The sequence below is a fragment of the Chaetodon auriga genome, chromosome 6, assembly GCF_051107435.1.
Source record: "Chaetodon auriga isolate fChaAug3 chromosome 6, fChaAug3.hap1, whole genome shotgun sequence".
Lineage (NCBI taxonomy): Eukaryota > Metazoa > Chordata > Actinopteri > Chaetodontiformes > Chaetodontidae > Chaetodon > Chaetodon auriga.
Genome location: NC_135079.1, coordinates 371,771 through 395,470, shown reverse-complemented (window position 1 = coordinate 395,470; position 23,700 = coordinate 371,771). Strand labels below are relative to the sequence as shown.

General features: G+C 52.3%; 1 protein-coding gene across 2 annotated transcripts; it reads left to right on the top strand.

Annotated features, from left to right (window-relative positions):
• The first annotated feature begins 48 nt into the window (after window positions 1-48).
• spg11 (SPG11 vesicle trafficking associated, spatacsin) lies at window positions 49-20,088 on the top strand. 2 transcript variants are annotated; one of them, XM_076732491.1, is made up of 40 exons: window positions 49-461; window positions 1,023-1,210; window positions 1,337-1,564; window positions 1,891-2,104; window positions 2,292-2,429; window positions 2,697-3,070; window positions 3,423-3,568; window positions 3,670-3,778; window positions 3,964-4,119; window positions 4,261-4,436; window positions 4,526-4,702; window positions 5,158-5,229; window positions 5,354-5,481; window positions 5,594-5,772; window positions 5,880-6,078; window positions 6,570-6,773; window positions 6,887-6,993; window positions 7,344-7,489; window positions 7,612-7,776; window positions 7,932-7,998; window positions 8,583-8,745; window positions 8,879-9,087; window positions 9,231-9,336; window positions 9,504-9,663; window positions 9,815-10,093; window positions 11,609-11,809; window positions 12,200-12,307; window positions 12,630-12,795; window positions 13,105-13,319; window positions 13,811-14,555; window positions 14,648-14,793; window positions 14,905-15,109; window positions 15,246-15,380; window positions 15,766-15,899; window positions 15,996-16,115; window positions 16,330-16,498; window positions 16,584-16,660; window positions 18,157-18,312; window positions 19,178-19,329; window positions 19,422-20,088. In XM_076732491.1, exons 1-40 carry the CDS (start codon window positions 247-249, stop codon window positions 19,594-19,596), a joined length of 7,209 nt encoding a protein of 2,402 aa, XP_076588606.1. In that variant the 5' UTR covers window positions 49-246; the 3' UTR covers window positions 19,597-20,088. The 2 variants fall into 2 exon arrangements, with proteins under 2 accessions (XP_076588606.1, XP_076588605.1); XM_076732490.1 differs by having other exon boundaries at window positions 15,243-15,380.
• The last annotated feature ends 3,612 nt before the right edge of the window (window positions 20,089-23,700 follow it).

The window sequence follows — 23,700 nt, the reverse complement described above, 5'->3', positions numbered from 1 at the left end:
AGAAAATCAAAAAAGAACGATTTCTCACCAACGTTCGTCTTTCGATTAAGTCGACTTTTATTTATGCCATTTCTCGATTGGTCAGACTTGGTCAGCTGACAGGTGAAGACGGAGCATGTGACTACCCGGAACAAGCTGCAGGTTTTGGTTTGTTGTTTGGAGGCGTTAAATTAACCGTTTTTATGAAAAATGTCTCGTTAACGAACTCTTGAACTCAGTAAGAAATCTTCCGTGTCACGTGTGAACATGTTGGACGCGGCTCAGCGGCCGGACGAGACCTCCACGGAGGTGCTGGTGATCCCGGAGAACCAGCACGGTGGAGAGGTAGCGGACATCCAGAAGGCTGAACTGGCTCCTGGAGGTTCTCTGCTCGGATGTCTGGAGGTCCGGGGGCGGCTGGTGGTGTGGGACCCGGCGGACAGAGAGGCTCCTCCGGCCGCAGCGGACGGCTGGTTCACAGAGTGAGTCCACAGTCTGAGTTCACTTCCTGTTTGAAGAGTCCCGTGTGTCAACCCAAAGAAGTCTAAATTAACGGACATCACAGAAGCATAAAGAAATACGTTTGTGAACGTATGCATTTATTTATTATGAGTCACTTTCCTCGTGATTACTGCAGGTTTACCTCATCCTCCTTTTGACTGTCACTCACCACATCTGACACCAGATGATCGATCACTTTATCGATTTTGGTCTGTGCGACCCTTTAAATAAAGTTAGAACAGAATAAAAAAATATGGAGTGTTTCAAAGCGTTTCCTAAAAATAAAGTCTTCATTTTACAGAATGAACTAAACTAATGAGGACAGTCAATGAAGGACACACACGTCCAACCAAAGACCACTTTCATTGTCCACTCATCTCCAATAATCGTGTAGTTTAGAGAATATGGACAAAATGTCCATCAAGAACATTTCTGTGGACATCAGAGGGTTTTTTTCTTGCTTTGACAAAGGAAATGTTCATCCAGTGATATTTCAGACGTCCCGCTGTGCCTCAGCAGTCAACATGTCGTCCTATTTCCAGCTTCTCCTGGGAGGACGTGACCGTCCACAGCCGAGGGACGGGCAGCTTCAGACTGCTGGCTGTTGGAGCTCAGAGTGACCTGAAGCTGCTGGAGGTGGAGGCAGAGCGTCCAGCCTCCATGTCTCTGCACTCTGTCTGTGAATGTCCTGCAGATCGCGTCCTCCAGACCATCAGAGAGCAGGACCACAGTGAGTGACGTGACCACCACCACCGTCATCATCGTTGTCATCTTCATCTGCAGCCGCACATGTCTGACGCTGACTGATTGTTGACACTCATGTCCATCTGTCTCATTAATGTCTTCTTGTCTTCAGGTGTGTGTGAGCTGCAGGCGGTTCGCGTGTTGTCGTTCGCTGCTGGACGCTGCTGCCTGCTGCTGAACTGTGATTGGCTGCTGCAGCTGCAGTGGCAGCAGACGGAGGAGGAGCTGCAGACGTTGTCTTGCTTCAACATCCAGCTGACTGACAGGGACGGACAAACCGCCGTCCACCACTGCGTCTGCAGAGAGACGCTGTTCGTCCTCAGCTCTGCTGGACTCGTCAGTATCCTCAGCTGAAAAGATTCTGACGGTCAAACCGAAACAAACGCTGCTGTGCTCACTCATTTCAAACTGTTCCTTCAGATTAGCTTCAGATTATCTTTAGATTAGCTTCATAAACTGAAGCTGATCTGATCCCAACAAAGCTAAAAGTAAACCTGATGAATGGAATCTCTCGGCCTTACAAAGTTCCTTTTCCTGAGCTTTCAGTCCTCCTCACTGCTCCTCCTGCGTCTGCTGAGGAGGAGCAGTGAGGAGGACTGTGAGTTGAGGTTTAGCTGAACCTGGTTCTGGCTGTCTTTGCAGCGTCTCCTTTAACTGCTCCTCCAGCTGTGTATCAGGTCTCTGACGGCAGCCCGCTGGCCAGCGTTCGCCTCCCTGCGTACCTGAGCTCAGGTCTGCCGGGCGATGACCTCGTCTCGTCTTCCTCCTTCTCCTCCTCTTCCCCCTTCTGCCTCCTCCAGGTGTCAGCTGATCTCAGCACAGCCGTAGCGGTCGCTCAGTCTGGCGCCGCCGTCGCCGTCGACCTGGACCACTACTTCAGGTGCAGTGTTTCTGTTTTGTCTCGTGTCAGAGTGAGGACGCAGGCAGGACGTCCTCTGTCAACGGTTTTGACCCTGATAGCGGTGGTGTGTGTCTCTGGTGCTGTGCAGGACCAGACCAGAGACACGCTGTCCGTCCTCTGCTCAGAGACAACAGTCAAACTTTACATTGATATTTCCGTCTCTCAGGACGTATCCGGACCACCTGCTGTGTGCCGCCCCCCCCCCTCGGCCCCCCCTCCGGCCACAGCACCTGAGGGACCAGGATGGCCTGTGGAGCTCCGGCTCCAGTCTGTCCTCGCTGGGCTCCACCTTCAGCGCCGACCGGTAAGCGGCAGGACCGGGTCTGCGCTGAGGTCCCCCTTCAGTCCAGATCAACATTATCGATTACTTCATAGTCCTCCTGGACGATTGGTCGGTTCATCGATGATCTTTTAGGTTTAGACTGCACGAGCTTTTTAAAGATGGAACTCGTTCTCCTTCTTGATCGACGATATTATTGATCCATCAGTGATGAAATGATTGTTTCGAACGGTTGATGGTCACATGACTGTCAGTCCTGAATCGTCACCTCTGACCTTTCACTCCTTGCAGCTCCTGGGAAGCTCGTCTGGCCTCGATGTACAGTAGAGCTCAGCAGGCTGCAGCTCCCTCCTCCTCCTCCTCCTCCTCCTCCTGGTCCTCCTCACTCCTCCACCTGCAGACCCACCAGGCTCCATCATCGGGTCACAGCAGAGTGCCTCACGGCGGGGCGACCGTTGCTCTGTCTGTCCCCGAGTCGTCCTCTCCGTCCCTGCTCGCTGTGTCCGAGTTCTCCGCCCAGCTGACCTTTGTCTCCCCTGGCAACAGACAGACCACCATGGCCTTATGGGATTTTGAGTCTGGGAGCGTGAGCTACCACCGGTCCGAGGGCGAGGCGGCTCCGGTCCAGCGCTGTGGAGAGAGACAGCACAGACTGCTGCTGAAGAGTAAGTGAAGCACAGACAGCACAGACGCAACGGCGGTCTGTTGATCGTTGGCCTCGCAGGGTTTGGTCCGGTTCAGGCTCAGGTCCAGGTCCGGGTTCAGGTTCAGGTTCAGGTTCAGGTTCAGGTTCAGGTTCAGATTCACAGCTGATCTCCAGCTTCAGGAGATCTCTGAGGATCCAGACACTTTGTTTGCTTCTTCTTCTTCTTCTTCTTCTTCTTCTTCTTCTTCTGTGTTCCTCCACTGAAAAACAGGCGTACTGTGTCCTGCAGGGAGTCCAATTATAATGAGAATCATTATATTAACAACTGTCTCTGTCTCTCTGTCTCTCTCTCTCTGTCCGTCTGTCTGCAGAGGCCGGTGTGTTCCAGGTCTTGTTCTCAGTGTCCCAGCAGGACTTGCTCAGCAGGTTGATGTTGTTTGGCAGTGCAGCGACCGTAGACGCAGTCTGTCACCTGAACAACTGGGGGCGCTGCTCCATCCCCATTCATGCCCTGCAGGTAGGAGACCACGCTCACCTGTCTCGACAGTTCACAGGTGTCCTCTGCCACAGAGGACTTCTCATTCGACGGGTGTGCTGAAGTCAGGGTTTGTTTTCCAGGCTGGACTGAAGAACCGTCAGCTGGACACGGTGGACTTCTACCTGAAGAGCAAAGAGAATGTCCTGAACGCTGCTGCCGACCAGCCGGAAGGCTCCAGACTGACGGACAGTACGCGCACACACACGCCACGAAATCACGTCACAAACTCACGTCATGAACAGCGTTCAAACCCACAAACAGCTCAGAGACGTCACTTAAAATGTTTGACTGTTCTGCAAGTTCTGACTCTGTGTGTGTGTGTGTGTTTGTGTGTGTGTGCGTGTGTGCGTGTGCTTGCGTGTGTGCACGCGCAGGTGTCCAGGAGTTGTGTCCTGCGTTGGACCTTCTGTGTTCGGCTGTCAGAGAATCAAACAGTGAAGCTCAGAGTCGACAGTTTTCTGAACAGCTGCTCAACGTCACCATGACCTTCATCAGCACACAGACACGCTCAGTGCTGTCCAACACACACCGTGAGACAACACACACTCTGTCTGTCCAGTCTGTCCAACAGACTGTGAGACAACACACACCTCTACCCGACAGAAGACAACAGGCACGTCCGTCCTCAGATGTAGATGTTGGGTTTTAAAGCTGGTCTCTTGTGTCTCCAGACGAGGACGCAGACGTGCGGAGCTGCGTGGACGTTCTGGACCGGTACGTCACTGAACTGAGGAGCTACATGAAGAGATTCCCCTGGCCTGCAGGGGGCGACACGTCCAGCACCAGTCCTGCTGATCCCGCTCAGGAGGACGCTCAGGGGGACGAGTGGGAGCAGCTGCTGACAGAGGTGATGCTTTATACTGTCTTTCTGCTCAGGGACAGGGAGAAATGTCCCCTCGTCTTTCGTAACTGTGTGTGTGTGTTTGTGTGCTGCAGGAAGTGGTCCGTCGGTCCATCCTGACCAATGAGATCCCCAGAGCTCAAGCCGTCCTGCGGAGGCGGAGCCGTCCGGAGCAGCGTCTGTCGGCTCTGAGGATGGAGGGTCTACGTCAGGCCTTCGCCTGCCTGCAGCGGCGAGACCTGCAGACCGCTAACACGCTCCTCACCAACATGGTCAGGACACGTCACTGTAGGAGTCACGCTAACACGCTAAAGTTGGAATGCTAACGTGTAGAAAGTTTCACACCAAACATTGTGATGAAAATTCAACACTTAAAGTGAATCGTCCAACGTTTAGGAAAGACGCATTTGGCCGTCTTCCTGTCAGTTAGATGGTCACGTTCGTGTGTTCGTGTGGACTCAGGATGTGGTTAGCCAAGCTTAGCATAAAGACTGGAAGTAGAGGGAAACTGCTAGCCTGGCTCAGTCCAGAGCTCGCTAACACTCGTGTCAAACTGCTGAACCAAACCTTGACTCTGTTTTTCTCTCAGACATTAGATTCTTATTGATCTTCATCTCACTCGTGATGAAGACCGTATGTTCAGCTGTTCCTCCACACACGTTAGCGTGCTGACGAAGCTTTTAGTCAATGTGCTCAAACTTCAAGTGCAGCGATTTTGTGTTTTCAGGGTTTCAGTGTGAAGAAGCAGCTCCACAGTATCTGCCTCTACACCGACGACAACGACCTGCGAGAGTTCGTGGTGAGTTCCTCCCTGCCAGCGTTTCTTTCTATCTGTGAGCAGTCCTGCGTGTCTGCTGTGATCACATCTTCTCAGTGTTCATCTTTACACGTCTTTGAGGCCTCTGATTGGTTGCATTGATCAGGTGGAGGAGCTGTCAGGGCAGAGTTATTTTCCAGAGGAGGAGATGCAGAGCGTGGCGTTCATGAGGGAGATGGAGAAGCTGGGACGGCTGCCTGCATCCCGCCGCCCTGCTGACGCCACATCACACAGGTGACGATGCTGCGCTCGTTTGTCCTCGTCAGTACACCTGTTAGCTTTAGAAACGCTGTGTCAGACTGACCTTTTAACACTTGGCTCACCTGTCCCTCCTCCTCCCTCTCAGGGTGGTTCAGATGGGCTGCAAGGCGGCAGGTGGTGGTGAGGAGGTTTTGGAGGAGCTGGTGAGACAGAGGAGGTCTGAGGAGGACGGGGGGCTGTGGAGGAACCTCCGACTGGACTGGGTGAGGAACTGGGACCAGAGCTGCCAGACCGCCGTCCTCCTGTCCAGACTCCAGCACACAGGTATAAGACTGAGTGTGGCTCTGGTCCCTCAGTGGTTCCTCAAAGTCTAAATTCATTTTGTGTCCTTTAACTGTCTGTCTTTCTGTCTCTCTGACTTTGGTTAATAGAGTTGAGTTCCTGCGACCCGGCGGTGCTGTGGCGTTACCTGACCGCCCTGCACGATCGGCGCCGGGTGGTTGACTGGATCGACTGGAACAAGGAGACCTCCAGCGCCTCCCGGTGGCCTGAGTTGACCCCAGAGCTGGTCAACAACAACACAGTGTGCAGCACCTACATGAGGGAGGACATCCTGGACCAGCTGGCCAGGTGCAGCCACCAGGTTCACCTGTTTGGTTTCTGATAAAAAAGCTGAAAAACAGTTGAAACAGCTGAGAAACAGGATGAGAGTTAACATGTTTGCATGTTGGGTCCTGATTGTTCTGCACGTACTTTCCCAGATTAGAGACTCTAACGTTATACTGACCTTCTGCAGCGAAGCGTCACGTCCTTCACTGTCCACCACCCCCTCTGCTCTGTACGACTGTCCAAAACAACGTGCTCTCTCAGGCTCTGCGTGTTTTAGTTCAGAGCAGCTGAGGTTTGAAGCACAGGCTGATGGGATGAACTGTGTTTGGTGGAGTTTTGCTCTCACTCAGCCTCTGCTCTCCGGCTTTTGCTCTTAAAGACCTGAAATGGTCAAAAACTGTCCAATCGGGACATGCACCGATGTAATCTGAGTGGTTGTGTTGGTAGGAAGCCCAGTAAAGATCAGAGGTTTCTGCTCTCTGACGCTCACATTCCTCCTGTTTGTCCTCCAGGAGACGTCTCTTCATCCCGGAGGAGCTGGCAGACTTGGAGCAGCTGTTGTGGCGTCTGGCTCAGGGTGGAGGAGTCATGGCTTCATCTCCACCCGTCCTTCAGTACCGCTCCCCGCTTGGCTTTGACCTCCACAGCCTCTTCGTCGCTTTCTGCCTGGACCACAGCCTGCAGTACCTGCTCTACACCTACCTGGAGCACTTCAGGTGAGGACATGAATTCTTTTCTTTGCCTGTATTTCAGTTTGACCTTCACTGCTTCACTGAAACATCAGTGAAGTTCATGTGCTGCTGATGAGCTCTGTGTCCGTCCTCCACAGGCTGACGCCCAGAAACTGTCCCCTCCTGACCAATCAGAGCCTGTCTGAGAGCCAGCCCTGGTTTGAGATGCTAGTGAAGATCCAGGAGATCACCAGAGATCTGTCAGGTACTGCAGCACCGAGTGCGTCCTTAGAACATCAGCGTTTCCTGAAACATGGTTTAGGTCATTTAGTGACGCAGAAACACCGACGTCACACCTCTGAAGTGAAAATCATGAAGAACATTGAAAGACGTCCCTCAGAGGAAATGATGGTGGACACTTTACAGAATGAGTTGTCAGATTAATTGATGGTTTGACCCTTCAGCATGTTTTTATTTCAGCTCTAATTCAGCTCAGCTTCATTTCATGCAGCTCAGCTCGTTTAGTTTTGTTCCCACACTTGAATTTCCTCTTCGTGTCGCTCCATGTTGGTACGTGTGAACGTCATGTGGCTGGCTCTCTGTCTGTTGCTGCAGATCCAGGACTGGTCTTCCAGGCCAGTTTAACCAGTGCTCAGGTGCTGTTGCCGGGCAGCCAGGCGTCTCTCAGCAGCCTGCTGTTAGAGGGACACAGTCTGCTGGTCCTGGCAGCCGTCATGTTTGCCCCCGGAGGAATCGACCAGGTAAACGTCACCTGAACCCACCTGGTTCACCGGAAAAGCACAGCCAGGATGTCTTCCAGGATGAGACATAAAAGACCGTTTGTCCGCCCGTGAACCGTCCTCCGTGTGCTTCCTGTGTGCAGGTGGTGGTTCAGGGTGAAAGGTCGGGCAGGTCGGAGAGGACAGTCGACCCCCAGCTCCTGAAGATGGCACTGGCCCCCCACCCCAAACTGAGGGCCGCCCTGTTCCCTGCCGGGCCCCGAGGAAGCAGCTCGTCCTCTGACGTCTCTGTCTACCACCTCCTGCAGGTACATTCACACCTGTCAGCCGTGGTCCTCGTTAAGATGTTAAAGTGTCCCAGCGTCTCCTGTGGACCTGCTGTCCCCGTCCTGCCTGTTGCAGTAGACTCTGTGCATGTTGTTGTTCACTTGAAGACACATTAATGAGTTGATGTGTTTTCCAGTCGCTCCATCCTCTGGACCCGTCCAGGCTGTTCAGCTGGCAGGCGGCAAACACCCTCAACTCCACCGGTAAGCTCTGAAAACCGGGTCAGTGTGAGGTCATGACCCCTGTAATGATCCAGGAAACGGCCTTCACTGAGCAGATGCACCCTCCAAGGAACGTCTTAGCCATGTTAGCAGCCTAACTGTGATGACTGTCAGCTGGTTGGTCCTCAGCGCCATCATCAGGTCAACATGTTCATGTGTCCACTAATACCTACAGAGCTAATGACATTCCCATCAGCCCCAGCTGTACGTTGTTTTAGTGCTACCTAACGTATATTAGCATGCTAACATGCTAAACAACAATGATGAACATGGTAAACATACACAAGCTAAACATCAGCATATTAGCTTTGTCATTGTGATGATGTTAGCATGCTAACGTTAGCATTCAGTCCAACTTCTCTGCGCCGCTGGCATGACTGTGGAGTCACTGTCTTCATGACTTTAATGAATGTGTTCAGACTTGTTTTTTTCTGATGTGCAGAGCCGATTGTGTACTTGTTCTCTTAGTTTGTCATGTTAGCCTGGTTTAGCTCAGTAACAGCAGCAGAGCACGTGAAGCTCAGCCGTTTCCTGAAAAGAACCTGAGTGAACGCTGTCCTCCACAGAAACGTCAGAGCTGCCTCATTTCTCCAGCCCACATCTGGTCAACAGGTTCGCTCTGGTGGAGAACCTGGACTTCCTGTATTACCTCCGTCATGGCCGACCATCATTTGCATATGCCACCTTCCTGGTCCAGCAGCTGAGCGGCTGCAGCGACGTCACGCTTCTGTGAGTATGACACACTTAACTCGAGCTGCTGAGGCGAGGCCATGCGGTCGGTCCAGTGAACGGACGAATGGAACAGGAGAGAAGGGGAAACGTTGTTCTGCTGCACCACACTCATAACGTGTGTGTGTTTCAGGCTGCAGCACACCTGGCAGCAGGTGTACAGGTTGACCCTGAAGTGTTTCAGTGTGCCGTCTGTGGTGTCAGCGAGCGTCTGCTTCTGTGAGCTGCTGGGAGTCTGCAGCCTGAAGCTGAGGGTCGACGTCCGAGCCATGACGAGCGTCCTGCAGCACTGGAACCAGCACAACACACACTCTGCCGCAGCACAGCAGCTACACACACTGGGTAAACACAGCACAACACACACTCTGCTGCAGCACAGCAGCTACACACACTGGGTAAACACAGCACAACACACACTCTGCTGCAGCACAGCAGCTACACACACTGGGTAAACAGACTGATTTGTTTCTTTTTGGTGTCTAAAGGTGTAAAGCTGGCGGAGGCGGAGGCGGAGCCTGGAGCCGCAGAGCAGCTGATTGGCCATCTGGAAGCTGCAGTGACAGACAGCCTGGAGCAGAGAGCCATCAGCAGGTTTGACTCCTCTGCAGGCTGCACACGTCATTACTTTCTACTCTCTGCTGCTAGCTTCATGTTAGCATGTCGGCTCAATCAAAGACCTTCATGTCCAACAAAGTTTCGCAGCTTGTATAAATTTGTCAATCTGTCTGTCTGTCTGTGTGTCTCTGTGTGTCTCTCAGGTCGTCCTATGAGGCGGCTCAGGAGTGGGCGTTACCTGTCCAGTTCTGTCAGCTCCACAGTCTGAAGCTCAGCTCTGTTTACCCCGCCCACTGTGCTGATGATGGACAGTTCATCCACTTCCTGTTGTTTGTCCAGCTGCACAACTTCCCGCCGCAGCAGGTGAGCACACACCTCCTCAGCACAGCTGTTGCACGTGTGCTGATGTTGGATGAACACGTGGTTTCCTGTGCGGCAGGACGTCACGTCATGTTATCTCGCTCATCTGTGATGTCAGACTGCTTCCTCACACCATATTTGGTTCTTCCTCCAGGTGAGGTCATTGGCTGCTCAGTTTGGTCCCGCCCTGCAGGCCCACCTGACCCTGGCCTTTCAGGACCTGCAGGTGTGCAGTCAGAGGAGGCGCCGGGGCTCTGCGGAGCGGTCGGGGTCTCTGAGGGCCGAGGAGGCCCCCGGGAGCCCGGAGCACCCCACAGAACTGTTCCAGGTCCTCCTGCAGAGCCAGGAGGAGGCGGCGCCCTGCAGGTACCTGCTGCAGGAGGCGCTGGTGCAGCGCTGCCCAACGCTGGCTGTCATGGCTGCCTGTCAGCAGGTAAACAGACGAAGTACGCCGAGCGGCCCCTGCGACTCATTCACAGCTGCACGGTGTATCAGATCACTCTGATCAATACTATGATCACAAATATTGATTACAATCGTCCGCCCAACGTAAAAAGAGCAGAGCGTCCATCCTGTGTTCATCGTGTACGTCCACGACACCTGTCATCATCGTCATCGTCGTCATCATCGTCATCCTCATACTTACTGTCTGCAGGTTTTCAGTTTCTCATTTAGTTTGAGGCAGTTTGGTTAAAAGCAGCCTCAGTTTGAAGTCAGTTCACCTGGACGTCAGTGAAACTGTCTGTCTGTCTGTGTCTCTGTCTGTGTCTCTGTCTGTGTCTCTGTGTCTCTGTGTCTCTGTCTGTCTGTCTGTGTCTCTGTCTGTCTGTGTCTCTGTGTCTCTCTCTGTGTCTCTGTCTGTCTGTCTGTGTCTCTGTCTGTGTCTCTGTCTGTCTGTGTCTCTGTCTGTGTCTCTGTCTGCCTGTCTGTCTGTCTGTCTGTCTGTGTCTCTCTCTGTGTCTCTCTCTGTCTGTCTGTCTGTCTGTCTGTGTCTCTGTCTGTGTCTCTGTCTGTCTGTGTCTGTCTGTGTCTCTGTCTGTGTCTCTGTCTGTCTGTCTGTGTCTCTGTCTGTCTGTCTGTCTGTGTCTCTGTCTGTGTCTCTGTCTGTCTGTCTGTGTCTCTGTCTGTCTGTGTCTCTGTGTCTCTGTCTGTGTCTCTGTCTGTCTGTGTCTCTGTCTCTCTGTCTGTCTGTCTGTCTGTCTGTGTCTCTCTCTGTGTCTCTCTCTGTCTGTCTGTCTGTCTGTGTCTCTGTGTCTCTGTCTGTGTCTCTGTCTGTCTGTGTCTCTGTCTGTGTCTCTGTCTGTCTGTGTCTCTGTCTGTGTCTCTGTCTCTCTGTCTGTCTGTCTGTCTGTCTGTGTCTCTGTCTGTGTCTCTCTCTGTCTGTCTGTCTGTCTGTCTGTGTCTCTGTCTGTCTGTCTGTCTGTGTCTCTGTCTGTCTGTGTCTCTGTGTCTCTGTCTGTGTCTCTGTCTGTGTCTCTGTCTGTCTGTGTCTCTGTCTGTCTGTCTCTGTCTCTCTGTCTGTCTGTCTGTGTCTCTGTCTGTCTGTCTGTCTGTCTGTCTGTGTCTCTGTCTCTCTGTCTGTCTGTCTGTCTGTCTGTGTCTCTGTCTGTGTCTCTGTGTCTCTGTGTCTCTGTCTCTCTGTCTGTGTTTCTGTCTGTGTCTCTGTCTGTCTGTGTCTCTGTCTGTGTCTCTGTGTCTCTGTCTGTCTGTGTCTCTGTCTGTGTCTCTCTCTGTCTCTCTGTGTCTCTGTCTGTCTGTCTGTCTCTCTGTGTCTCTGTCTGTCTGTCTGTCTGTCTTCAAATGAGCCGAGTGTTTGAAACAGAGGTGGTGTGAAGTGTCCGTCATGTGATGTGAAGAATCGATCAGATTAGAATCGATCAGATTAGAATCAATCAGATTAGGGATTAGATCTCTGTCCCTCATGTGGTCAAACCTGCTTGATTAACAGGAGGCGGAGCTGCTGCCCTGCCTGTGCGTGTGGGTGTTGACCTCCGTCGATGATGTCACAGCCGGAGAAGCCGCCTCCCACCTGGTCGAAGCCCCCCAGCACCACGAGTGGAGCCTGCATGACCTGTCAATCATCTGGAGGACGCTGCTGGGGCGGGGCCACGTCAGGCCCCTCCTCCGAGGATTCGAGCTCTTCCAGCGGGTAAAAACGAGAGGGACAGACGTGTGTCTCACAGTCTGTCCTTCCTGTCTGCAGCTGGACACAGTCTTTATTCTAGTCCTCACAGGTCCAGCACGTCCCTCCAGCTGCTCTTTGTCAGGTTTATTCGGCCCCCGGCATGTCAAAGGTCAAAGTTAACGTCAGCCTGTCTCTACATTAAACTCTTCACACTGGCTCTTTGTGCGTCTTTAGAACGCAGTTATTTGTGTTTTAGTGGACGAGGACATGAAGAGTTGTCCCTCAGTAACCTCCTGATTGACAGGAGAGAAGCTGTAACCAACAATGTGAAGAAGTGTGAACGTCCAATATTGAGACGATACTTTCAGGACAAATCAGTCACACAGACGTCCGTCTCCTGTGTTTGTCTCTCAGGACTGTCCTCTGGTGTTGGTGCTGAGGATGTTTGAGTTGTGTTGTGACTACAGGAACTTCTCTGAGGCCAAAGACAAGCTGCTGGACTTCCAGAGGACGCTCGTCTCTGTAAGGACACCTGCAGGAATCTGCTCTGTCTTTGACTCATTGGGTCAAAATTCACTTTAAATTAGCGTTAACTCCTCGGAGAGTCTCACAGGTGAAGGAGCAGGGAGGGGAGCAGGGAGCAGGGAGCAGGGGCAGGGAGGGGAGCAGGCAGCTGGAATAGGAGCAGGGAACAGGAGCAGGGGGGAGGGAGCAGGAACAGAAGCAGGAGCAGTGAGAAGAAACTGGGGCCTGGGAGCAGGAGCAGGAGCAGGGGTCAGGGCTCTCTCCTTTAGCCTTGAAGCCAGAGTTCATGTGTCTCCTGTCTCTCTGTGCACTGATGCAGCAGAGGAGCGGGGGCCCAGCGCCCTCCAGTGGACTCCCCCTGCAGTGGGTGGAGAGCCAGGCCTCCGTGCTGCTCCTCACTATGCTGCAGCGCTGCTCCTCTCAGTACGACCTCCACCGGCTACTGCAGCTCCTGGCTGACGTCGACAAACTCCTCAAATCCAACGGTGAGTTTGTCATGTCGTAAACTGACCTCAGATCAGTTCAGAGTCTGTCAGATTATCATCAGTTACTATCAGCTGACGCTCAGTCTGACCTCAGATCAGTTCAGAGTCTGTCAGATTATCATCAGTTACTATCAGCTGACGCTCAGTCTGACCTCAGATCAGTTCAGAGGCTTCACAGACTGCCTACTGTCAGATGGTTTGAAGTGTGTGTGTGTGTGTGTGTGTGTGTGTGTGTGTGTGTGTCTGTGTGTCTGTGTCTGTGTGTCTGTGTCTGTGTCTGTGTGTCTGTGTCTGTGTCTGTGTGTGTAGGTCCAGACTTCAGGAAGCTCAGTCAGCTCAGTCAGCTGCTGCAGGGGTCAGAGGTCAGCCTGTCTCCCAGGCTGCTGCGGTGCACTTCTCCTTCTGTCCAGCAGGAGGAGTTTCAGGCTGCAGTGGACGCTCTGCAGTCCAGGGGGCGCTACAGTCAGGCCCGACAGGTCGCCCAGCTGGCCGGTCTGTCCGTCCACCACCTGCTGCTCAGCCAGGTCTGTGTTTCCTCTGCAGCGTCACACTGTGGACACAGCAGGGACGTCCCTCTGGCGCCACCTGCAGGTCAAAGGTCGACCCTTCACACAGTTAATAATCTGACAGAAAAGCTGAGGAGGGTTTCTGATCCGCTCCCCAGAGGATGATCCTTTAGGTCTGACTTCTTCGTCCTGACATCAGCACAGACCTTAAAGATGTCTTTTGTGGACATTTGAGAGGTTTATTGACCTGCAGTCGAGTTCATGTCCTGCAGCAGAAAAACTAACATGGTGATATTTTATCATGTATCAGAAAGAAAAGGTTCAGTGTTTAGACTGTTTATGACCTGATGCTCATCAAACACGTCTGACTGTGTCCTCACAGATCAGAGTCTGATGGTCCGCCTGAGTCTCTGAGAAGAATCTGGATCAGTCTCGTTCGGTACTGATGAAAGAATCCGCTGTACGTTCACTTCATCATGCTTTCTGCCGTGTGTCCGTCTTCCATGTAGCTTCTCCAGGAAGTGAACTCCCAGAAGTCCAAGCGGCAGTGGGGACGGTTGGAGACGCGAGTGAGTTTCTGGAGGAAGTGTCACGAGCAGCTGAAGGCTGACGGCACTGATCCAGAATCAGCCTCGCGGTTCTTCCTGTCCCAGGCTGAAAGCGGGACCGCGGACTCGTCCGGGACGCCGGAGCCTCAGACCGAGCTGCTGGCCGTCCGGGACCGCTGCCTGCTGCTCTGCCTCGCCGCTCACTGGCTGTCGCGGCTCAGTCCGGCTCCTGTGGACCGGCTGGAGAGCCTGGAGAAGAAGCTGTGGATCAGCCGCGTCCGCCAGCGTGTCCTCACCGCCTCCATGGAGAAGGACAGTGTTTTCAACCTGCCTCCGCCCGCCATCACGCCCGAGATGAACACGTACGAAGTGCTCATGAAGGAGTTCTCCTTCTCCAGCATATCGGGCCTGAACACAGAGGAGCGTCTCAGGCTGGAGGGACTCCCCGGGCCCTCTGAGGAGCAGGAGGAGCTGAATGTGGACCCGGTGTTGAGTCCAGAGGAGAGGAGCATTCTGGCTGCTCTGATTGGACAGTTACTCGATGAAGGCAGCATTCACGAAGCCAGCCGGGTCTGCCGTTACTTCTGCCTGCACCACCCGGACATGTGGGTGGTGCTGCGCTGCCGAGGTCTGGCCTCTGGAGAACTGAACCCCGAAGCAGGAGAGGAGGCGTCGGAGGGTCTGCCGGCGGCGAGCATCAAGAGCTGTGAGCGTCCCCGCCCTCCACTTCATACATAATGTTCTTTAAACACCAGCGTTCACACTGTGCTGCTCCGTCTCCTCCTGTCTCTCCTCCAGCTCCCTCCGTCAGCAGCCTGCTGTCCTTCGTGATGCTCCCCCTGCCTGAGGACGAGGTCGCTGTCCAGCTCCAGAGACTGGTGGACCAGTGTCGCCACGGCAGCAACTACTGCAAGCAGGTGCTCAGCCTGTACCAGCTGTCCAAGGTAGCGGCCCGTCAAGAGGTTCCTCCTCTGATTGAAAGACGGCTGTGAGGTTCTGCAGGTTCCTGCGTCCCTAACGCGTCTTCGTCCGTCCTGTCCCTCTGTCCCCTGTAGGAGCTGCAGTGCTCCTTCGGTCAGGTCTGCAGGGAGGACCCTCGCTCGGTGCTGGAGAAGCTGCTGCTGTCGGAGCAGCCGGAGCGCTTCAGGAAGGCTCAGGCCTTCATCAGGGCTCAGGGTCTGTCTGCGGACTCTGTGGCCGAGCTGGTCTCCTCCGCTGTGGTCCAGGCGCTGCTGGCCTCCACCCAAGAGCTGCCGCCCGGTGAGACCAGGACGCCGCAGTCTGCACGGTCACAGTCCTCAAGCTCAGCTAGAGAGCTCACACACTCTGCTGTCAGATGGTTTGAAGTGTGTGTGTGTGTGTGTGTGTGTGTGTGTGTGTGTGTGTGACCCAGCAGAGAAGCAGGTCTTCAGGCCGGCGGAGGGACGGGACTCGCTGGTCCAGCTGATCAAACTGTGTGATGACCCGAACCTGGTGGGAGTCAAACTGCTGGAAGACATCAACAGAGTCTCACTGAGAGACCTGAGCTGCAGTAAGACACACAGAGACACAGAGACAGAGACATACAGAGACAGAGACACACAGAGACTCACAGAGACTCATAGAGACAGACACAGAGACACACAGAGACTCACAGAGACAGAGACATACAGAGACAGAGACACACAGAGACTCACAGAGACTCACAGAGACAGAGACACACAGAGACTCACAGAGACAGAGACACACAGAGACTCACAGAGACACACAGAAACTCACAGAGACAGAGACACACAGAGACTCACAGAGACACACAGAGACACAGAGACAGAGACACAGGCATCTCCGTCAGCTCACAGACGCGTCTCTGTCAGCTCAAAGCGTCTCCGGTCCTCTGAGGACAGGAAATGAAAGGTGTCTCTGCTGCTGTCTTGCAGTCGTGGAGTTGCTGATCGTCGCTCACGACTGCTTCAGTCTCACCTGTAACATGGAGGGCATCGTCAGAGTGCTCCAGGCCGCCCGTCACCTCAGCCACGCCTACCTGGCCCCGGGAGAGCACTACAGCCTGCTGGTAAGCCCCGCCCACTGACGCTCAGGCTCACTGGTGATTGGTCGTTGGACAGAAAGTTAATTCTGGTTTTCCTTCCGTCTGTCTGTCTGTCTGCAGGTGCGTCTGCTCACAGGTATCGGCAGGTATAATGAGATGACGTACGTCTTCGACCTGCTGCATCAGAACCATCGATTTGAGATGCTGCTGAGGAAGAAAGTGGAGACGGACAGAGGACAGGTGGACACACACACACACACACACACATACAAAAACACACTTGATCTTTATCACGATTTTAATCCTGACTTTATTCTGATCCTGATCCCTGTCCCTGTCCCTGTCCCCATTCCCGCCCCCGTCCCCGTCCCTGTCCCTGCCCCCGTCCCTGCCCCCGTCCCTGCCCCTGTCCCTGCCCGTCCCCGCCCCGTCCCCGTCCCTGTCCCTGGCTCAGAGCTCCAGTCTGAAGACGGCTCTGCTGGATTACATAAAGCGCTGCCTCCCTGCAGACAGCGAGAAGCACAACATGGTGGCGCTGTGTTTCAGCATGAGGAGGGAGATCGGGGAGAACCACGAGATGGCGGCCAGGACGCAGCTGAAGATCATCGAGTCTCAGGCGTGGGGTGAGCCGGCGCGGCGCCGACAGCGTCTTCTGCTTTGAGCGGCGGCCATGTTGCCCTGTTTGACTCTGAGCTTTTGTCCCAACAGCTGTCGGCCCTGATCTGAAGAGCTCGCTGCTCAAAGTGTTGAATCTGCTGAAGGACGCCGCAGAGAGCTTCTCCAAGGTGAGACGAGACGAGACGAGACGAGACGAGACGAGACAAGATCAGACAAGATCAGACGAGACAAGACAAGACAAGATGAGAAAAGACAAGATAAGACGAGACGAGACGAGACGAGACAAGATGAGACAAGACAAGATCAGACGAGACAAGACAAGACAAGATGAGAAAAGACAAGATAAGACGAGACGAGACGAGACAAGATGAGACAAGACGAGACAAGATAAGATGAGACAAGACGAGACGAGATAAGATGAGACGGGACGAGACAAGACGAGACGAGACAAGACAAGATGAGACAAGACGAGACAAGATCAGACGAGACGAGACGAGACAAGATCAGACGAGACGAGACAAGATCAGACGAGACGAGACGAGATAAGATAAGATGAGATCTCTCTCTGTCCCTCTCTGTGTCTCCCTCTCTGTCCCTCTCTCTGTCTCTCTCTCTGTCCCTCTCTGTGTCTCTCTCTCTGTCCCTCTCTCTGTCTCTCCCTCTGTCTCTCTCCGTGTCTCTCTCTGTGTCTCTCTCTGTCCCTCTCTGTCTCTCTCTCTCTCTCTCTCTCTCTCTCTCTGTGTCTCTCTCTCTGTCTCTCTCTCTCTCTCTCTCTCTGTCTCTCCCTCTGTCTCTCTCCGTGTCTCTCTCTGTGTCTCTCTCTGTCCCTCTCTGTCCCTCTCTGTGTGTCTCTCTCTCTGTGTCTCTCTCTCTGTCCCTCTCTGTGTGTGTCTCTCTCTCTCTCTCTCTCTCTCTCTGTCTCTCTCCCTCTGTCTCTCTCTCTCTCTCTCTCTCTCTCTCTCTCTCTCTGTCTCTCTCCCTCTGTCTCTCTCTCTCTCCCTCTGTCTCTCTCTCTGTCTCTCTCTCTCTCCCTCTGTCTCTCTCTCTGTCTCTCTCTCTGTCTCTCTCTCTCTCTCTCTCTCTCTCTCTCCCTCTGTCTCTCTCTCTGTCTCTCTCTCTCTCTCTCTCTCTCTCTCCCTCTGTCTCTCTCTCTGTCTCTCTCTCTCTCCCTCTGTCTCTCCCTCTGTCTCTCCCTCTGTCTCTCTCTCTCTCTCTCTCTCTCTCTCCCTCTGTCTCTCTCTCTCTCTCTCTCTCTCTCTCTCTCCCTCTGTCTCTCTCTCTCTCTCTCTCTCTCTCTCTCTCTCTCTCCCTCTGTCTCTCTCTCTCTCCCTCTCTCTCTCCCTCTGTCTCTCTCTCTCTCCCTCTCTCTCTCCCTCTGTCTCTCTCTCTCTCTCTCTCTCTCTCTCTCTCCCTCTGTCTCTCTCTCTCTCTCTCTCTCTCTCTCTCTCTCTCTCTCTCCCTCTGTCTCTCTCTCTCTCTCTCTCTCTCTCTCTCTGTCTCTCTCCCTCTGTCTCTCTCTCTCTCCCTCTGTCTCTCCCTCTGTCTCTCTCTCTGTCTCTCTCTCTCTCTCTCTCTCTCTCTCTCTCCCTCTGTCTCTCTCTCTCTCCCTCTGTCTCTCTCTCTGTCTCTCTCTCTCTCTGTCTCTCTCCCTGTCTCTCTGCAGGACTCGTGTGTCCGTCAGGCGTCTCGCTGCGTGCGATCAGCTAAGCTCGTCGCTCTTCAGCTCCACTTCCTGAATCAGGGTTCGGACCTGCGCGTCATCAACCTGCGACCTGCAGAGCTGCTGAACGCCGTCACATCGCTGCCGCGATGCTTCCAGGTGTGTTCATGGACGCATTTTCCAGAAGATGCTGCTGAGGAGCTCGTCCTCTAGAAGACCTCTGTGTCCTTCTCTTTATCTAAAACGCTGCATTTGATTTTCTGTCCATCTGTCCGCCACTTTACTTCCACAGGAAGTCTTTGCCAGTTCCCGCGCCGTCTCCACAGGCGTTAGCTGAACGTAACGTGTTTGCGTCTCCATGCTGTCTTTTCCTGCAGGGGGACAGACTCGATGAGTCGATCGCTGCGTCAGCTGACAGAAACAGAAACTGTCGTGAAGTTTCGTCACTGAGAGGATTCGATGTTCTTTCTCTTATTGTCCAGTCAGCTTAATGCTTCTGGACTGTTGGACAAAACCCATTGTAAGACATCACAGTGGACTGTTGGACATCACTGTGGACTCTTCTGACAGGAGCCAAATTAAAACAGATTATAGCAGCAATGGCAGTTAGCATGTGTGTTAACCCACACACAGTTAGCTTGTTGGCGTACAAATGTTTAGCATGTTAACGTGTGTGCAGTTGGCCTGTTAACATGCTAACAAGGTAAATATTAGGTTGGTCTGCCAACTGCTAACAAGCTAAATGTTATAATACACATTCACATGCTAACTGTTTTACCCATAACCATGTTAGCATGCTAGTGTTAGCATGCCTGCTACCATGCTAAAGGTCAGTGACTGTCATGAAGACGAGTCGTCTTTCTTTTCTAACTCACTTCCACTTTGATGAAACAGAAGCCTCAGGGATGAAACTCTGAAACAGCCAATAGAAAGTGTTCTGTGAGGGACCAGCAGGCCTGATCCACGACCTCAGACCTCCACCTGCAGACAGGCGGCACATTGACTCCCTGCTCCGTGTCTCCAGGTGTTTGTGGTGTCCGAGGCGTACAGCTACAGTCCAGACTGGGCGGAGATCCTGTTCCAGAAGGTGATCCTGAACGGAGACTTTGTTTACCTGGAGGAGCTCAGACGCCACCGCCCGCTGACCTCCAGCCTGTTCGAGGACATTTTCAAAAAGTAAGATGGAGGAAAGCGGCTCGTCTCCGCCACAAATATGTCAGAAAATCACCTGAAAGTTTGACCTCACCTCACCTGTGTGTCTGTTTCAGGCTGGACGGCACCTCCGCCGCCGTCGCTCCCAACGTGAAGCGCCTGCTGACGTACTGCGACGACGTGTACAGCCGCTACAGGCTGGCCTACCAGCAGAACCTGTACGACGTCACCAAATCGCTGCTGCAGGACGCCAAGACGTCGAGCTACCTGAACGACAGGCTGTCCAGCTGACCGACCGACCGAAATAAAAAGCTGTGTCTTTTCTAACTGAACTAACTCTTCAGCTGAGATGAATCCAATCAGAATCTGTCCTGAATGATGTCCTGAATGACGTCCTGTAGATGGACAGTCCAGAGTCTCTCTGAAGACGTCTGCGATCGTCTGATCAGATGCTGCAGATCAGCAGATTCTCAGCTTGTCTTTGGCTTCAGTTCACACAAACCAAAGAGGCAGCAGAGACACAAAGAGTCTGATCTGCAGGAGAAGAAGAAGAAGAAGAAGAAGAAGAAGAAGAAAGAACTCATCTTCTCTGACGTGTCAGCAGTGATTTGATGTTTTCTTTTTAAAAGCTGCTGATTTCATCTGTCAAACTCAGATTTTAGAAACCGATGAAACATTTCAGCGTCACACATGTCCTGTTTCTACATGTAGACGAGTGTCTGTAAGAGTACAATCAGGAAAATGTACTTGAAGTATTAAAGTAGAAGTACTGCGTGCAGTAAAGTGTCTCCTGTGTCTGTTGTCCTCTTGTCTCTGGTCTCTGTAGATCATTGTGTCTCTGTGTCTGTTGTCCTCTCGTCTCTGGTCTCTTTAGATCATTGTGTCTCTGTGTCTGTTGTCCTCTTGTCTCTGGTCTTTAGATCATTGTGTCTCTGTGTCTGTTGTCCTCTTGTCTCTGGTCTTTAGATCATTGTGTCTCTGTGTCTGTTGTCCTCTTGTCTCTGGTCTCTTTAGATCAGTGTGTCTCTGTGTCTGTTGTCCTCTTGTCTCTGGTCTCTGTAGATCATGGTGTCTCCTGTGTCTGTTGTCCTCTTGTCTCTGGTCTCTTTAGATCATTGTGTCTCTGTGTCTGTTGTCCTCTCGTCTCTGGTCTTTAGATCATTGTGTCTCTGTGTCTGTTGTCCTCTTGTCTCTGGTCTCTTTAGATCATTGTGTCTCTGTGTCTGTTGTCCTCTTGTCTCTGGTCTTTAGATCATTGTGTCTCTGTGTCTGTTGTCCTCTTGTCTCTGGTCTCTTTAGATCATTGTGTCTCTGTGTCTGTTGTCCTCTTGTCTCTGGTCTGTAGATCATTGTGTCTCTGTGTCTGTTGTCCTCTTGTCTCTGGTCTTTAGATCATTGTGTCTCTGTGTCTGTTGTCCTCTTGTCTCTGGTCTTTAGATCATTGTGTCTCTGTGTCTGTTGTCCTCTTGTCTCTGGTCTCTGTAGATCATTGTGTCTCTGTGTCTGTTGTCCTCTCGTCTCTGGTCTCTTTAGATCATTGTGTCTCCGTGTCTGTTGTCCTCTTGTCTCTGGTCTCTTTAGATCATTGTGTCTCTGTGTCTGTTGTCCTCTCGTCTCTGGTCTTTAGATCATTGTGTCTCTGTGTCTGTTGTCCTCTTGTCTCTGGTCTTTAGATCATTGTGTCTCTGTGTCTGTTGTCCTCTTGTCTCTGGTCTCTTTAGATCAGTGTGTCTCTGTGTCTGTTGTCCTCTTGTCTCTGGTCTCTGTAGATCATGGTGTCTCCTGTGTCTGTTGTCCTCTTGTCTCTGGTCTCTTTAGATCATTGTGTCTCTGTGTCTGTTGTCCTCTCGTCTCTGGTCTTTAGATCATTGTGTCTCTGTGTCTGTTGTCCTCTTGTCTCTGGTCTCTTTAGATCATTGTGTCTCTGTGTCTGTTGTCCTCTTGTCTCTGGTCTTTAGATCATTGTGTCTCTGTGTCTGTTGTCCTCTTGTCTCTGGTCTCTTTAGATCATTGTGTCTCTGTGTCTGTTGTCCTCTTGTCTCTGGTCTCTTTAGATCATTGTGTCTCTGTGTCTGTTGTCCTCTTGTCTCTGGTCTCTTTAGATCATTGTGTCTCTGTGTCTGTTGTCCTCTTGTCTCTGGTCTTTAGATCATTGTGTCTCTGTGTCTGTTGTCCTCTTGTCTCTGGTCTCTTTAGATCATTGTGTCTCTGTGTCTGTTGTCCTCTTGTCTCTGGTCTTTAGATCATTGTGTCTCTGTGTCTGTTGTCCTCTTGTCTCTGGTCTTTAGATCATTGTGTCTCTGTGTCTGTTGTCCTCTTGTCTCTGGTCTTTAGATCATTGTGTCTCTGTGTCTGTTGTCCTCTTGTCTCTGGTCTTTAGATCATGGTGTCTCCTCATTCATGTCTCAGCAGGACGTTCCTGTTGGAGTTGGTTGAGGTGGAGCTCATTTTAAACTAATGATTCTTTTCATTCTGGATCAATCTGCTGATCATTTCCTCCATCGATCGATCGATCGATTGATCGTTTGGTTGATTGCTTCACAGGATGCACATCTTTCAAACTCTCTGCTCTTTAACAGACTTTGGATCCAGTTTGTCTGACATGGATCATCAGCTGTGATCAGGCTGCACTTCTCTGCTCCTCCAGCAGATGGCGGCACTCTCCAGGTGAACAGTGCTGCAGGTGATCAGGCTCCAGCTGTGAGCTCAGAGTGGACATGAACAATGAGGCCGTGATTCGTTGATGAGTGTTTCAGTACTGGTTAAAGCTTGACGTCTTCAGATGTTGAAATGTCTCCGTGTGTCTCCAGACCGAAGACTCCAGCTGGACACTGTGCTCCTCCAGCCGTTCACAAGATGTTTGTTTTCAGCCGCTGAAGCTCGCAGACGCTCTGCTAAATGTTTGCTTTGTGCTCATTACAGCTGCAGGCAGAGCCACTAATAACTGCAGAGCGAGCTGAGCCGAGGATGCTGGGAAAAATCCTGGAATGACACCTGTCTGTCTCTGGACGCCACATGACGACGTTACTGATACCAGGTAAACACACCAAGGACAAAGTGACGCTGACGAGCTGCGTTCAGTTAGAGAGGGGCCAGCAGAGGAAAGTTTCTGCCTCCGGGAGAGGAAAGTTTCTTCCTCCAGCAGAGGAAAGTTTCTTCCTCCAGCAGAGGAAAGTTTCTGCTGGTTTCAGGCTTGAGTTTGCAGCAGCGTCCACTGCTTGACGGCAGACGTCCTGGTGTCTCTGCTCTGTTTATCAGCACTAACGTCTCTAATGGAGAAAGTCGTTAAGAAGACGATCTCATTGCTCGACTCTAATTAGTTCGTTAATCAGGAGTTTACATGCTGCTCAGCGGAGCAGAGGACAGTCTTCACGCTGGGGACGCCGCTCACATTCACTCCAGTCTTTGCAGGAAGTTACACGGGGACCTTTGTCCTCTGAGTGAAGGACATTGTTTGTCAGCTTCCTCTTCTTCTGTCTTTCACTCGTGTCTGCAGAGACAATTCAGGACACGAAGCTCCAGACTTTAGTTTCATCGTCGAGTGTTTTCATGTGTTTTCTGCTTCCTGTTTCCTGTTTCCTGTTTGCTGACAGACACCTGAGACTCTCACAGGAAACAACCCAAAAATAATGAGAGACAAGTGAAAGTCAACATGTCCAATCAGAAAACTGGAGGACGTGGAGACGAGGACGTGAAGGCAGGAACCTCAACACACCAGCATGACCAGTGGGTTGAATGACGACCATTAAAAGTCGTCCGTCACGTGATTTGACGATGAAGAAGATGAAGAGGTGACACAAGAAACAGCAGCTGAGGACAAACGTCCTCCTGTCCACAAACACTGTAGACTAATCAGGAGGACGTCCTCCAACAGTCCTCAGAGCAAAAGGACACAGAGACACAGGCAGGAAGATGACAAGTAACAGTAACTGGTCTAAAACCAGCAGACTCACTGGAACACTAACTGGTTTCAGTTTCAAGTAGAAACACACACACACACACACACACACACAGCATCCTCCCCCTCCAGCTGCCGAAGCTTCTTCTTTTTTTGTTTTTTGGGGGAGGAGCATCTCCTTCTCTCCCTCAGAGCAAATCCTCCATTGATCCTCTCTCTCTCTCCCTCCTCTCTCCTCTCTCTCTCTCTCTCTCTCTCTCCCTCCTCTCTCTCTCTCTCTCCTCTCTCTCTCTCCTCTCTCTCTCTCTCTCCCTCCTCTCTCCCTCCTCTCTCTCTCCTCTCTCTCTCTCCCTCCTCTCTCTCGCCCTCCTCTCTCTCTCCTCTCTCTCTCTCCTCTCTCTCTCTCTCTCCTCTCTCTCTCTCCCTCCTCTCTCTCTCCTCTCTCTCTCCTCTCTCTCTCTCTCCTCTCTCTCTCTCCCTCCTCTCTCTCTCTCTCC

Excerpts from the sequence above, each read along its gene's own strand:
- spg11 (XM_076732490.1), top strand. The coding sequence starts at position 247 with ATGTTGGACGCGGCTCAGCGGCCGGACGAGACCTCCACGGAGGTGCTG. Across the intron at positions 1,211-1,336 it reads CATCAGAGAGCAGGACCACA|GTGTGTGTGAGCTGCAGGCG; the intron begins GTGAGTGACGTG and ends TCTTGTCTTCAG. Across the intron at positions 14,556-14,647 it reads GGCGGCGAGCATCAAGAGCT|CTCCCTCCGTCAGCAGCCTG; the intron begins GTGAGCGTCCCC and ends TCTCTCCTCCAG.